At 40.7% G+C, this 15,935-nt stretch overlaps 1 protein-coding gene and 1 long non-coding RNA gene across 2 annotated transcripts in view; one reads left to right on the top strand and one right to left on the bottom strand.

Moving 5' to 3' along the window:
* Window positions 1-1,409: 1,409 nt before the first annotated feature.
* HDGFL1 (HDGF like 1) lies at window positions 1,410-3,410 on the bottom strand. Its single transcript, XM_070456207.1, has one exon. The coding sequence runs from the start codon at window positions 3,339-3,341 to the stop codon at window positions 2,640-2,642; it is 702 nt and encodes a 233-aa protein (XP_070312308.1). The 5' UTR covers window positions 3,342-3,410; the 3' UTR covers window positions 1,410-2,639.
* A 79-nt stretch (window positions 3,411-3,489) lies between these two features.
* The window catches only part of LOC110122700 (uncharacterized), a 32,398-nt gene continuing 19,952 nt past the window's right edge, over window positions 3,490-15,935 (top strand). The window contains exons 1-3 of the long non-coding RNA XR_011483855.1: window positions 3,490-3,951; window positions 4,534-4,667; window positions 10,580-10,647. This is a non-coding gene — a long non-coding RNA (uncharacterized lncRNA). The remainder of the gene's footprint in view (window positions 3,952-4,533; window positions 4,668-10,579; window positions 10,648-15,935) is intronic.

Genomic DNA, 15,935 nt, shown 5'->3' with positions numbered 1-15,935 from the left:
GCTGGTTAAAGAATCTCCCTACAATGCTGAAGACCCCGGTTCGATTCCTGGGTCAGGTAGACCCGCTGGAGAAGGGATAGGCTACCGTGGGCTTCCCTTGTGGTTCAGCTGGTAAAGAATCTGTCTGCAATGAGGGAGACCTAGGTTCAATTCCTGGGTTGGGAAGATCCCCTGGAGAAGGGAAAGGCTACCCACTCCAATATTCTGACCTGGAGAATTCCATGGACTGTATAGTCACAGGGTCGCTTTTCTGAATGTGCAACTCAGGGGGAGAAGCTTAGGCTTGGAGCAGTAAAATTTGTATTTGCAACCTGAGTTTTCTGTGAAATGCAAGAAAAGCCAGAGTTGCTCTCTGAACCAGAGTTGCTTTCAGTGGGAAATTTGAATACTAATACTTACCTGCCAGATTATTACAATGGTTGAATGGGGCCATTCTTCTCAGTACATGGTAAATGTTCACTGAATAGTAATTCCTAGTATTAATATTATTGTAAACAGAAATAGTTGAAAAGCAAGGAATCATCTGGTGTATCTGCCTTAGAATAAAACATGTGTGCATGCTAAGTTGCTTGAGTCATGTCCAACTCTTTGCAACCCCATGGACTGTAGCTCACCAGGCTCCTCTGTCCCAGGGGGATTCTCTAGGCAAGAATACTGGAGTGGGTTGCCATTTCTTCCTCCAGGGCATCTTCCAGATCCAGAGATTGAACCCTCTTCTTTTCCGCCTTCTGCATTGGCAGACCAGTTCTTTAACACTAGCGCCATCTGGGAAGCCCTGGAATAAAATAATACCATTTTATACAGGGATGGAAAAATAGGGCTGTCTTCAGTTGTTAACCTTACTGGTTAGCAATGGCCTGGCAGGTTCTACGAGAAGGACTCAAGTATTTACTAAGTCCTTGTATGCATGCAGTGTTGACGAATACTGAAACTGGAACCCAGCATGTGAGTACCATTAAGTAGATTCCAAGTAACCCCAGATACTTGCGCAAAGCATTGAAAAGACAAAGTATTCTGCAGATACTACATTAAGAACAGGAAATAAAAAGTAACTGCTTTTTTTTCCCTCCCATAGAAAGTGTTGGGGATAGTAAGATCTGGGAGAGCAGCAAGAACAAAAGAAAGACCGAATCTGTTTTTTGGCAAAGCCTGTAGAATATTAGAAACTCAGTTGCTGTCCAGGTGCTATCATTCCAGCATTTTAAGTTCACTTCTTTCTATTCATTCTAATCAGTGGCAGTAATTATTATAGACAGAGTGAAGGGTAAATACCTTACAGAGGTTTATCGAGGATGATTCTAAAAGATCCCTGTACATTACAAATAATTACAAACAGGATGTACAGAAAACAAAGAGGAACATTACATGTAAGGCCAAATTCTTCAGAAATCAAAGGAACAGACTTGAGATTTGTTAAAGTAATCAACGGGTTTTATTTCCTCAGAACTGAAAATATTCAGATCTAAACTTCGAAAGCTACTGTCAACAATATTTCCTCAGAGCCCAAGGGAGAAAGGCATGGGTGAGAGACAAAAGATGGCGGAAGGCAGAGAGACCACCAGGAAGAGGTGGGGGAGGGGCCCCTTGTTTTCCTGACAGTCGGTTACACATCAGATCTGGTGACAACACTGAGGGGACCAGGTCCAGGGATGTGGGTGGGAAAAAAGGAACAGCGAAGCTTAACTACATAAACGAGCCATGAAACCCCAAGTAGAAAGGGAACCGCCTAGTTCATCTAAGAAACGGGTAACCGCAACGGTAAAACTAGGAGAGTGGAGGTACCCAGTTCTTTTATACCTGGGTGATGTTTATGACTTGGAGTGGCCTTGAGGCTGGGGGAGGAGGGAAAGGGGTGGCCAGGGGTCTTCCCAGAACATCCCGTGAGCCTCTAAAGATCTAAATGGGGACAGATGTCCCTCAGCCTTACAACCCAAGAAGCTGGGCGAAGCTAAGCGTCTGCTCGCGCCGCCAACCTGGAAGTGCCCAACTTATCTGATGAAAAACGACAACTCCCATGACTCCCTGGGGCAGCAAAAGGGAGGCCCTCCCGCCAAAGCCGTTCGCTTTCTCAGAATCTAGGCCTCAGATACCGTAGGCCTGGGAGGAGTGGACGCGAGTTCAAGAAGACGCCACCCTCCTGCCACCCCCACCACCACAGCTTGAGGGTTGCCCCTGCCAGGTCCCTGGAAGTGCCCCCCCCAGCTCCTTATCCTTCACCCCTTCCAAAACTCCCGGCTCTGATTCCAACGTGGACTACAGAATGCCGGGGGGGGGGGGGGGGGGGGGGAGACAGAGGGGCATCGGCAGGTGGAAAACGGCTGGTCCGGGCTTCAACAGAAACCTTGGCAAACAGTTCCAGGCAGGGAGGGGCCACGTAGTCTCAACTCGCCCCAAGGAGCAGAGGCGCTGACTCAGATCCCAGGGTGTGGGGGCGCAGAGGTGAGGGTCTGGTGGGCTGCCCCCTCCGGGTCAATCCCCGAGCGCCAGGCGGGAGAGGCAGAGAGGGCGGTGGAGAGCAGGTTGGGGGGAGAGGGGGGGCGGGGGAGGCGGTCCCAGTTTGTAGGCCGTGGCCAGTTCCCCCTGTGACAAGCAGGCAGCAGCAGGAATGGGGCGGGGGGCTCTTCTGGAAACTTTGGTGACTACTGGCTCTCGTGGCCGCCTCCGACGCCTGGCGCCTGGGCCTCTCTCTCGGCGGACTCTTCCTCTGGCTTCTGCTCCACCGCGGGCAGCCCCCAGGCCGGGCCCGGCCCAGAGGCGGCAGGGTCGTTCTCCGCCTCCACCAGGAGTGGCCTCGCATCCTCAGCTTCCTGGGCGACAGCGGCCGCCTCCTTCATCTCCTCTCCTTCTTCCAGATCGGCCTCCTTGGGACGCTTGGCGGTGTCCTCTGGCGGGGCCTCGGCGGTCCTCTTCAGCTTCTTCTCATTCTCCTCAGCTGGCAGGTCGACGAGCAGCTTCCCTTGCCCATCGTCGTCGCCGCCGTAGGTGTGGCTCTTCAGGTCCTCGCCGCCTTCGGTGGCCTCGGGCTCGGGCTCCTCAGGGCAGCTCTCCTCCAGGGCACACAGGTAATCGGAAGCCTGGACAGTGGGGTTGTTCTCGATCTCCCACAGGCCCTCGCTGAAGCCCCTCCTCTTGTTCGGCTTGCCAAACTTCTCCTTGGACTCCTCATACGGGAAGAGGTGCCTGGGGCCCAGGAAGGCCGTCTCGTGGGTCCCGAAGAAAAACACCTGGTAGCGGTTGGCCTCGGCCGTCTGCTCGATCCTGGCGGGCCAGTGGGCGTAGCCCTTTAATTTGGCGAACACCAGGTCCCCGCATTTGTACTTGCGACGGTAGAACTGCGACATGACTGCGGACGCGGCACCAGCGGCCGAGAAAGGCGACCCACCGTGGCAAGCACGGCGGCGGCCGCTGGGCTTAGGCTGCGCGCGCCTCGCCTCGAGGGGGCCCCCCACGCGCCTCTGTGGGCTCAACGCTCCGGCGCCTTGAGAAGGTTCTAGTGCGAAGAGTGCAGAATCTCTATCTCGTAGACCCTAAGCCTGTTTGGGCCCAGCATCGACGCTGGGGTTTTTCTAGAATGAGAGCTTGAGGAGCTTGGGTGTCCCGGGTGGCGGCTCTGCTGTGCCTATCCATCACTAGGCCTCGTTTATTGGGACAGCCAGAGGGGCCTAGAAAGGGAGACAGGCAATGTGGCGAGACAACGCAGTAACAGGACGAGCACCCATTTCCGTGACACTAGTCACAGGGCACATTTGCAGGATCGTTGGGGACCGCGATCTGTTCATGGCGGAAAACTCCACTCTCGCCTCAGGAGAGCCCTAAGTCAGTGGTTTCACCCCATTTCTGATTTCCTTGAGAGCTAACGCTGGTGCCTGCAAGGGGATTCAGAAAGAGTGGAGTCAGCCACCTTATTAGGATGTCTAGAGGGTGAATCTCTTGGAAACCAGTGTCCTAAAGGTGTAGTACTTTGGGGTGGCGGGGGGGAGGGTCACGAATGTAGAGAGGCATCATGACCATGTCCAAACTGGCCATGTACTTTAGATGGGATGCTGGGCATGACTTTTTACCCTTGCAACTGTCCTTGCATCTTTTAAGAGATAAGTCTACTGTGTTTATAACATGGAAAGGATATCAAATGCTCTCAGTATTTTTCTAGGGGAAAATTGAGTTGAAGATTTAGATAGAAGTCTGTTCATATCAGATATCTTGTTGGTATCTGGAACTTCTTGGTGGGGGGGAGGGGGTAGGGTGGGTGGCACAGACTAAGGAAAAAGCATCATCTCAGCTATTTAAAGGATAGACTTTTTTCCTTAACTGATATTTATGGGAGTTTCTGTGTAACTGCCCTTGTTACACGTTTGTCTACACTTTTTTTTTTTTGGAGCCCTGCTAGCGAGCTATAAGTTTGCACTCTGAAACCTAGCCAAATTTATCATAAGGGCTGTTATGACAAAGACCTTTCAGTGTCAATTACACAATTTAACTACACAGTTCTTTTTTTTTTTTTTTTTGGTTTTTTTTTTTTTTTTTTTTTTTAAGGTGACCGACAGTGATTAGTGGAGAAATAAAACCACTGCCTGCCCTAGTTGAGCATGACTTTCAGCAAGAGGATCACAGGGGTATAAGCCAAACATCAAAGACTATTGGAGAGCTGTATCACTGCATGTGAACAGGTAGGCATTTGAGACAAAAATAAAAACTAAGGAAGAAGAAGTGAAAATATCTAGTAAAGAAGGATCCCAGAGGGTAATAGATATTCTGTTAGGCAAAAGGGGTCATTTTTATACTGTTACCCATTGCCCACCAATACACGTGTAGTGCTAAGGGCTGGCACAAAAGATGCTGATTTTGAGGACTTTATAACTTAAGAGCAAAAGCATCAGGGACTTCATTAGGAGAAATGCAAGCTAGTCTTCAAGTGTTAAATCATGTGTTCTTACATAAATATTGAAGGCATTCCAGGAGAAACCAATGGGAGTGTGGTATCCTTTACTTGCTTACCAGCCTTGTAAAGCTTGGAATAGATATAATCTTTCTGAGCTTCTGTTATAAGATCTTAAGGTGTTTAAAGTAATATTTAGAATTTCCCTCAGGATTGTTTTATATTAATGAGATTATGGGTATGAAAGTACAGACAATGGGTATAAAGTGCTAGAATGTACTAAAGAGTATGTCATACAATTTCATTATGGATGGATCGGGCTGTTATTGTTATTATTGGGCTAAACGAAGGAAAAGGTATTCAAAAAGAATAGAGTCATGAATAAGGACACTGAAGAATGAAGAAAAGTTACTTACCAACCAAATTCTCTATTATGCTTGGAATCCCATATGGTATTATATATACAGCACAACTTCTATATAAAACAACATAAAAGTTTTTCCTACATGGAAATATTTTTTTAAAGCAGTGTTCTTTAAATTTATCACCTGCATATGTGCTAAGTCACTTCAGTTGTGTCTGACTGTTTGTGACCCTGTGGTCTGTAGCCCGCCAGGCTCCTCTGTCTATGAGATCTCCAGGCAAGAATACTGGAGTGGGTTGCCATGCCCTCCTCCAGGGGCTCTTCCTGACTCAGGGATTGAACCTGCATCTCTTATATCTCTTGCATTGGCAGGAAGGTTCTTTACCACTAGCGCCACCTGGGAAGCCCACAGTTTATTTCCTAATGGTAGCTAATTCCTCAAACGGGAGGATAAGAGGAAGGTTGAGCAAAGTTGAATGCATTTACAGAGTTGGATATCATTTTGACAGATACCCCATTCCTTTTGTGCCTGCATGCTGCCTGATGGAATTAAATAACAGAATCTTGGCTTCTTTTACCCTTGAAATTAACTTGTTCTTAAAGTTATTGTCTATCTTTTGCTCAAAGTGAGGAGACTGCATAAGTAGTGGTCATGATAATTTGCTTAGGTCTGTATTTAGCTATTATATAAACAAAGTACTCATGAGCAACTCTCATTATTAATTTTCAGAAACTAGATCTCCATGAGCTCACATATTTCTAATAAAATCAAATGTACCAAGAACATCTATTTGTAGAAAGGGTCTAATTGTAGCAGCAGCAGCAAACCTATCAAAACACCTTAGATTCCAGAACAGATAACACATCACAGTTTCCTTTTCTGGAGAACTAATGATAGGATTTAAAAGCTGCTTGGCAACAATTATGAAACATGGGCAATAAAACAATGTAATTGTACAAGAGAGAGAATAGATATCTAATTGATGTTTTCTTGTTTAATTAGTTTTAAATTCAATTACTTTGGTGTAAACTATGATTTAAAATAAATGTAATTGTCTTCTACGTGCTTTTGTCTTCATTAAAAAATATTAGCTGCCTCTGGGTTTATACAACAGAAGTATTTATACACAATTGGTATTTGGGATCAAGGGTTTTCTTTTTGAAATGTTCTAGCAGACATAATCACACAGAAAATAAGCCCCCTACTCCACCATGGGTAGAAAATCCCCCACCCACCTTTCTTTAAAAGTCATAGGAGGTGAGCTACCTCTATTTATTCACTTCTTTTCATCAGAGTGAAGTGAAAGTTGCTCAGTCATGTCCAACTAATTGCAACCCCATGGACTATACAGTCCATGGAATTCTCCAGGCCAAATACTAGAGTGGGTAGCCTTTCCCTTCTCCAAGAGGTCTTCCCAACCCAGGAATTGAACCCATGTTTCCCACATTGCAGGCGGATTCTTTACCAGCTTGAGTCACAAGGAAAGCACACTTAGCCTAAGCTTTAAAGCCTCAGGGATTTCGGAAATCCACGGGATCTGCTGGGGGTGGATAAATTCTGTATCTGTGGGGATGTCCCGCAACTACAGGATAATTTAAGGAATGTCCCTGAGGAGCTGTGTCATTATCAATTTGAATGGCGTGTCAAGCCTGTGTCTCATTTAATGATGAGTTTGGAGTCGGGGAGAGAGATGGGAGTGCCGATTTTCCAAGTGATGTATGTGTTTATGTGTGCTGGTGATTCAAGCCCACTTGGCTCGTCATAAATATCACAGGGTAGAGTGTCAGAGGGGCCATACAGAGAGATCAGAATTTAGTGACCTTGGAAAGAAAATGACCACTGTAAAATGAATAAATGTGGCTGGTTTGAAATATTTCATAATAATGATTTTAGGCCTTCCTTGGGGGATCAATGGTCAAGAATCCACCTGCCAATGCAGGAGACACGGATTCAATCCCTGGGTTGGGAAGATCCCCTGGAGAAGGAAATGGCAACCCACTGCAGCATTCTTGCCGGGAGAATCCCCTAGACAGAGGAGTCTGGCAGGCCACAGTAAATGGGGTCCCAAAGAGTCAGATATGACTTAACCACTACACATCAGCACAACAACATACTGATTTTGGGATCACTTAAAGATTTTAAAAATTACTCTTTGGAAAATGAAATATATCAAATAATATGAATATTTTTCTAATTTGAATCTTGCATCATAATATTTATTTGAGCTCTGCTATGTGAAAATATATGAGGGTTTTTTCCTTTTATTTGCATAATTAGCAAAGTTTAAACGAGTTATTAATGTTGGTGAATATTAAATAATTAGGTATTGGATGTATATAACATCATCTGTTTACACAATAATTATATAGTTAGATGGCCATCTTCTGTGTTTAGAGTTTTTAAAGTATAATTTAGTTACTTGGAAATTCTTACAGTATGAAGTTGAGTGAAAAGACAGGACAAAATATATAACATAAGTAATTTATTAGCCTACGTGAAATCCAGTTCCTTAAATCTAAAATGTGGATAATCTTGAGAGAAACACTGCTTAAAATAAGCAGAAGAGTGTGTCAAGTATGTTGCCTGGCACCTATCAAGTATTCAGTTACTATTAGCCATTGCTATTAAAATAGCCAGTTCTAGCTCTATTTGGGCATCCCAAGTAGCTCAGTAGTAAAGAATTGGCCTGCCAAGCAGGAGACACAGGTTCAGTCCCTGGGTTGGGAACATCCCTTGGAGAAGGAAATGGCAACAACTCTGGTATTCTTGCCTGGGAGATCCCATGGACAGAGGAGTATGGCGGGTCCATGGGGTTGCAAAGAGAGTCAGATGTGACTTAGCAATTAAACAACAACACACTCTATTTTGTTTTGTTAAAGTGTAATTTTTTTGCAGTATATGATACATGATTTTTCTTGTAACTATTATTTTCCCCTGTTCAAGTTGTTTCTTTAATTTTATTATTATCATATTTTTTCTTATTTTTTGGAAAGGGTACATTCTTCATAAAATAAAAACACATTTTCAAAGATTTAAGATCAACAATGTCATATCTATAACTAAATATAGAGCTTGGTTTTGCAATTTCAATTTTTTACTTCTTGCCATCACATTAAAATATCACACAAATTTGGTTAAAACAACCAAAGTTTTCAGAAAGTCAGGCTAAAGTTTTTGATGAAGTAATTTCAGTCTTTACCTCAATTGTTTCTTACTGTTCCTTCCAGTGGTTTCCTAGCTTTCATATATTGAAATATTATATGAAATAATATTACCAAAATATTAGTCTTTGGGAATAAATAATTATAAAAGTTAAGGAAGTCATCAACAAGGTGAATGATAATGAAAAGGAGGACAATTTTAAACTAAGCTGTCCAATTTTGAATTAATGGTAATGGTATGTGGAGCTGGACAATCATTTTGACTTATCGAGGTTTTGCTATTTTCATTATTACAAAATGACTTTAACTTTTCACTTAATTTTCATTTAGTGATATCTGTATTGAGTTGATAGTTATCTTTAACCAGAGGATTATTGGAGGTGGGTGACTTTCTCCTTTTAAACATTATGAGAGAAATATTTGGCCTTCTGAAGAGATTAGTATTTTCTGTATTAGGGAGCATGTATATTATTTATTGGAGTAAACATTCCAATATAAATATTATAGATAAAATGTACTTCTTTTTGAGAAATGTCCTGCCCTTCTTTTTCTCTTCAGATATTTATAACTTTAAATTAACCACGTAAGAGAACTTTTTTGAAGTTTTCAAAGGGCATATATTCTGAGCTTTTTATCAGCTACCATCTTGTTTCATGACGGCTGAACCAAGCCTTTTGCTCTTTAAGTAAAAGCAAAATCAAGTTTCCATTGAACAGATAAATAAAAAATGCATAACTATTAAATTGAACAATGTTATGCTAATTAATAATAATTAATTAATGATGCATAGGAGAATCCTATGGACAGAGAAGCCTGGCAGGCTACAGTCCACTGGGTTGCAAGAGTCAGACACGACTTAACGACTAAATCACCACAATGATGCTTCAGTTGATTATAATTTTGAAGTAATTGAGTTATTTTGTCTTCACTAAATTTAGCTATTTCACACTTTTAAATATAACTGGAAGAAATAAAAGAATGAAAGCATATAGCTTTTTCATATTGGAAAAGACTAATCTGGTTTTATCAGTTTTTTCTTCTGTTCACTTAATAGGACTCCTGTGAGTTGACAGGCAGTTTGTAGGCTGCATAGAAAACAGTGAAAACTGAAATCTAGAATGTAATGTATCTTTTAGGACATTAGTTCAGGAAATCCAGTTTCTGAGTACTTATTATGTGGTCACCAGAAAGCTAGTGCTATGAGAAATATATCATGATTGTAGAATATTTTAACCACACTAGGTGGTCTGTGTTATATCAGTCCTTTGATATATTTTCAAATATTATTTGTGATGTTTTATAATTTGCATACTTTTAAAATATATACATTTTCAAAATACATAAACAATCTCATTGTTAATAGTTCTATGTACTTGCTAATATTTTATCTATTTTATTTGATTAACATCTTTTAAAATTTTTCCATGGTTTATTTCTAGATTTGCCATTTTTCCTTCCAATTAGGTTTATTTCTGCTTTGTGCATTTCAAGGCTCTATTACTGTTTAAGTACCTGCATATTCTTTATTTTAATATTGTTTTACTTTTATTAGAACCTTCATTTTATTAGAATGAAATTATTGCCTTATTGAAGGCTGTTGCTTTAATATCTGCTTTGGTATTAGCATGCTGCTTTCACTTTTTTTGATTAGCGTTTCATTGTTAACAGTTCTTTTAAGTTTCCTATGTCATTTTGTTTAGTTATACCCTTGAAGCCAGGATATGGTCTCCCTCTGTATAGGCAGGGGTTGGTTCCAAGATAGTCTCCACCTATCTCCCTGATACCAAAAATCCCCCACTGCTCAAGTCCATTATGTAAAATGGCAGAGTACAGTAGCCCCTCCCCCATCTCACCCCTTCACCCCTGCATCCCCGGTTCTACCTCTATAGATTCAAACATTAAAGTGAAAATCACTCAGTCATGTCTGAATCTTTGTGACCCCTATGGACTATATAGTCCATGGGATTCTCCAGGCCAGAATACTGGAGTGGGTAGCCTTTCTGTTCTCTAGGGGATCTTCCCAACCCAGGGATCCAACCCAGGTCTCCCACATTGCAGGCAGATTCTTTATCAGCTGAGGCACTATGGAAGCCCAAGAATACTGAAGTGGATCATCTATCCCTTCTCCAGTGAATCTTCCCAACCCAGGAATCAAACCAGGGTCTCCTGCATTGCAGGTGGAGTCTTTACCAACTATGGATCAAATCCACAGATGCTGAACTCTTGGATACAGAGGGCCAACTGTGTAAGTAAATTATCTTCAATCTAATATTTTATCAAGAGAATTTAACTTTCTTAACATGTGACGAATTCTGTGTCTACCGCCTCATTTTGTGTTTTTGACTTACACCTTTGTAGGATTTTCTTTTTCCCTTTCTGCCTTTCCGCCTTCCTGTAGGTCAGTAAAGTTTGTAACATGATCATTGTGTGCCGTGTGCCAAGTCCCTTCAGTCAGGTCCGACTGTGCGACCCTATGGGCTGTAGCCGACCAGACTCCTCTGTCCATGGGTTTCTCCAGGCCAGAATACTGGAGTGGGTAGCTAGAATCATTATCATCATTATTATTATTGTTTTCCCTTTTGCTGGTTCCTCTTTGCTGGTTGGCAACTCTTCCTTCATTATTTTCAGTAATTTTTATTTAATATGCAGAAGAATAAATTTTTAAACCAAATGTAAAGACTTGAGCATATTTTAAGCAACCCTAACACTCAACTTTGCAATTGTCTAAAATTTTACATTTTAAAAAGTTCATAATAGGTATTTTTGTAATTATTTATTAGTTTATTCACATATTTATGATTAATTTCTTACACACTCTTCCCTTACTTTCAATAAAGAAAATATGTCACATAGTAATTGTTTTAGTGATGGTATGGAGTAGTAGATATACTCTCTTAACTTTATATAGCTGAAGATATATTTATTACAACCTCATTATAAAAAGTATGTTAGCTGAGTATGTAATTTATATTTAAATTTTTATTCCTTTAATATTATGAGGGCATTATGTGTTCTAGCATTTATTATTGCTTCTGAGAAGTTTCCCATCGTGTGATCATTATTCCTTGCCAAGTGTCATATGTCTTTTTCTTTATCCTTGATATACTTCAGTTTCTTTAAGACAGATATCATTATCAACTTATTTTCATCCATTATGACTGATAGTTGGTGGAGATTTTGAATTCACGTCTGACTTCACAGGTGGCTCAGCCGTAAAGAATCTGCCTACAATGCAGGAGCCACAGGAAATGGGGGGTTCAATCCCCATGTCTGGAAGATCCCCTGGAGAAGGGCATGGCAATCCACTCCAGTATCCTTGCTTGGAGAATCCCATGGACAGAGGGGCCTGGCAGGCTACAGTCCATGGGGTGGCAAAGAGTCAGACACTGCGACTTAGCATATGTCCTTAATTCAGAAAATTCTTACATTTTAAAATATAGCCTCAGACACTTTCTCTGCTGGAACACTTACATAATAACATTAAATTATCCCAATCCATAGCCCATACTTCTTATACATGTTTTATGTTTCTATCTACCGTGCTACATTCTGTAAAACTTCCCCCAAACTGTATTCCTATTTATTTATCCTTCATGTCTCATTTAAAGGTTAACCTAATTATGAACATTTCAAAAACAATAATTTTCATTTTAAGAATCTCTTATTTTTTTTATATTTATCCTTCATTATTACATTTATATCTGTTTTGGTTTCTTAATTTCTCATTCTTGAGTTACTCATTTCTCATTCCCTTTAGAGATTCTAAACATACTTATTTTAAAACCACTATTGATGTTTTTCTCTTATTTTCATTTAATCTGTCATGAGTTCATTTCCTGCTGCCAAGTGGTGGCTTGGCTCAAGGTTGCCTGGCTGCAAGGCTGTCTGCTTCTTTTTGCCTCTATAAGAGGCAGTGTTATAAGCACTGTGTCCCCCCAAATTAGTAAATCAGGGATTTTTTTCAGCTCCTTTTCAGTGTCAAGAAGCTCCACAGTGAGACCAGCTCTAGTGCCCCCCATTGCACCCAAGGAACCACATTTCCTTCTATTCCACGGAATCTGCCTTTCCTTGCTTCTAGTCTCAGATCCTAACAGACCTGCAGTGTTAGTTTCTCTCAGTATTTTGCATTTCCTTCCATTTCTGGTCTTTCAGTATATAAAAGATATTTAATTGTATCTTTTATATTTTATCTGCTTTCTGCCATATGTTGGATCAAAAAGGGAAAGTCTCAAAGCGTGAATTTATAACATCTTAATTAGGTATCAGGAAGTTATAAAATGTCATGCATACCCTTCCCCTTAGCAGTCTGCAAATTAATTGAGAAGAAAAGATTCTCACATGAAACATTCTAGCAAGAAACATTTAGAGAATACAAAGGAGACTCTAATGAAAATAAAAACTTATACCCATTTATACCAAAATAATCAGGGAAGGCTTTTTGACCATAGCAGGAGTTGAGATTTTTCTTAGAGAATGAGTAAGGTTTGTAGGAAATACATGAATTTTAATTCTTTACAGATGCACTTTATTATGTGCCCAAGATGCAATATATGTAACTTCCACTAGTGGCTTTTCAGTAACTTCCATTAGAAAGACAGTATGTTAAATTGTAAACCTCTGGGTACACACTCAAGTGGGAATATTAGATAATTTTAAGGGGGCCCTAGAAGTTTCACATAAAACCTTGTCCCAGTAGTCACTCAGTTTTGCAGAAGCTGATGCAAGAGGTGGAAATGTGTACACACATCTATGTCCTCTAAGAAATGTTAAGGCTATAACTACTGTGTTATTGCATTTAAAAGAATATTCTTCCAGGAAAGTATTAGCAACAACTAATTGGATCAGTATTGACTCATTTCCCAGAGAAATCCAGTATCTAATGCTGAGTGTCTCTTACTCCTTTTGCCTCAATTTTCAGCTTTAAGCTACTTCATAAACTGTTCATATCCTCAGAAAAGCCTAAAAATAATTGCATTACATAATTCCCTAATATACCTCTGATGCCTCTCATCAGGGCCCATACTAGGGGTTCAGCACACAAGTCAAGAGCCAGTAAATGAACAGAAACCAGAGGCAGGACTTTTCACAACTAGGCTCATGGTTTATTTAATGCCTCTGTTTAAGTCTCTCTTATTCATGCTGCACCGAAGTTCACCCAGCCATTTTACAGAAATAATGGATATATTTGGCCCTGTGCCTTGTTAGTTCTGATGGTTAGTCTGACTCAGACGAATAACATTCCAGGCAAAGAAAAATATGTAGCTCTTCTAGTGCATGGAAAAGAGCAACTGCAGGCTTCAGCCACGGGCTGTGGCAAGGTCTGCAAATGGATGACTAAATAGGTTCAAAGTAGGTGATGGAAATCAGGAGACAGAAAGATTAACCCACAAGACTGGTCTGTTTTAAGTCAGCTTGACTTCCATTTATTGCAACCCTGACATTGGAATAAACCTATTAAATATATTTTCAAAATGAAACCAAGTGGTAAAACATGATACCTTACTTTAAAACTTTTTAAATTGAATGCACCTGGTGAGGCTCTCTATCAATTTATGTTAATACCACACACAAGCAAGCCAGGACCTAATTACCAATTAAGCAATAAAACTGTTTATAAAAGCAAATGTTCTCTGGGTCAAGTCCATGAAAAAAAATATATATATATTACATGTATGTATAAATATAAATGTAAATATTATATACCCATATTCATGCTTGCATGCTCAGTCTCATCCAACTCTTTGCGACCTCATAGACTATAGCCCACCAGGTTCGTCTGTCCATGGAATTTTCCAAGCAATAATATTGGAGTGGGTTGCCATTTCCTTCTCCAATATATACCTGTATACACATACTATATTTCCTAACCTTTGTTATAATTCTCAATATGTTATTGAATGTATGTTTCATAGAGATAACTTCTATGCAGTAATTTGATCATCCTAAATGATGAGAGGGATCCCATAATTATATAAAGTTCAGGGTCTTTGTAAGTCCAAAACAAAGATTCTTTAAAATGCATGAAAAATAATTGTTTCTTGAGTGGTCATTGACTGAGTCCTCTCATTCCGAATGTGGCTGTTTATGATCACAAGCATCCGCAAAGAGACAGTTCTGACTGAACTCACCCTAATCCGCCCAATAAACCTTCTCCAGAGAGCTGCTGTAAAAACTGAAGGTCAAGAAGCAAAGGGGCTCCCTGGAGGCTCAGCAGTAAAGAATCCGCCTGCCAATGCAGGAGATGGAAGAGATGCGGGTTTGATCCCTGGATCTAGAAGATACCCTGGAGTAGGAAATAGCAATCCACTCCAATATTTTTTGCCTGAAAAATCCCATGAACAGAGGAGCCTGGAGGGCTGCAGTCCAAAGGGTCGCAAAGACTCAGACACAACTGAACTACTAAACACGCACACACATATACACATATAGGTTGTGATTCCAACAGATACATGTTAATATGCAGCACTATTTCCACAGTGTTTCACTTACTAATTTCTCTAGTGATAAACACCTATACTAGTCTCTGTCTAGGTATCCATCCATTCATCCTTATTCTATCCTTTTAAATAGTTCAGTCATCACGTTTTTTTGACGATTTTCCCTCCCATGTAATAGAGTGTTAATGCAATTTTCAATCTCTGTGAGTAAAATACAGTGAAATCTGCTCCAGCATCTGAGAACAATCATCTTCAAATGTGAATGTTGTGAAGAAATAAGTGCTGGAGTGAGTTTCTTGGTCATCCAGGTTATACTCATTTAAATATCTTCAATATGGTTACAAACTAGATCAGAAGTCTATTTGGAATTGAAAGACTGCCTTTGTCACACACGCATGTGCTAAAATCTCTTACATACTGTGGGTTAATTTCAAGTTTATATCCAAAGAATTCTTATTTCATCCAAGTATTGTTCGCACTTCCAAATGTCAATTTCACATACTTCTCTTCTGAATTTGCCACTGAATGTATTATTTTGATTAGTGTTGTCAGGAAGTACCTAAACATTTTTCCTTCTTGATTGGTATTCAACAAATTCTTTATTAGTCCCAGGCTGCTTTGGTATGTTCAGGAAAGTGTAAAGAAGTATGGGTTCTAGATCTTGCCATCTTTCCTACTCTCTAAATCAGGTGTCCCCAACCTGTGGGGACTAATGCCTGATGATTCCAGGTGATGATGATGTTTTAATAATAGAAATAAAGTGCACAATAAATGTAATATGCTTGAATCATCCTGAAACTATTCCCCATATTTGGTCCGTAGAAAAATTGTCTTCCGTGATACTGGTCACTGGTGCCAAAAAGGCTGCTGCTCTAAATTATTCTTGGGGGACTTCTCTGGTGGTCCAGTAGGACTTCCCTGGTGGTCCCCTTTCAATGTAAGGGGCCTGGGTTCAATCCCTGGCCAGGGAGCTAGATCCCACATGCTGAAACTAAGACCTGGTTCAGTTTAATAAATAAATAATTATTTTTTAAAAATCACTCTTGGCCTCAAGTTTTCTCATCTGTACAAAAAAGGGGCAGGACTAAATCACTGA

This window comes from Odocoileus virginianus, chromosome 27, assembly GCF_023699985.2.
Source record: "Odocoileus virginianus isolate 20LAN1187 ecotype Illinois chromosome 27, Ovbor_1.2, whole genome shotgun sequence".
Classification (NCBI taxonomy): Eukaryota; Metazoa; Chordata; class Mammalia; order Artiodactyla; family Cervidae; genus Odocoileus; species Odocoileus virginianus.
Note: the sequence above shows the minus strand (reverse complement) of the source record. Positions and strands in the feature narration are given on the sequence as shown.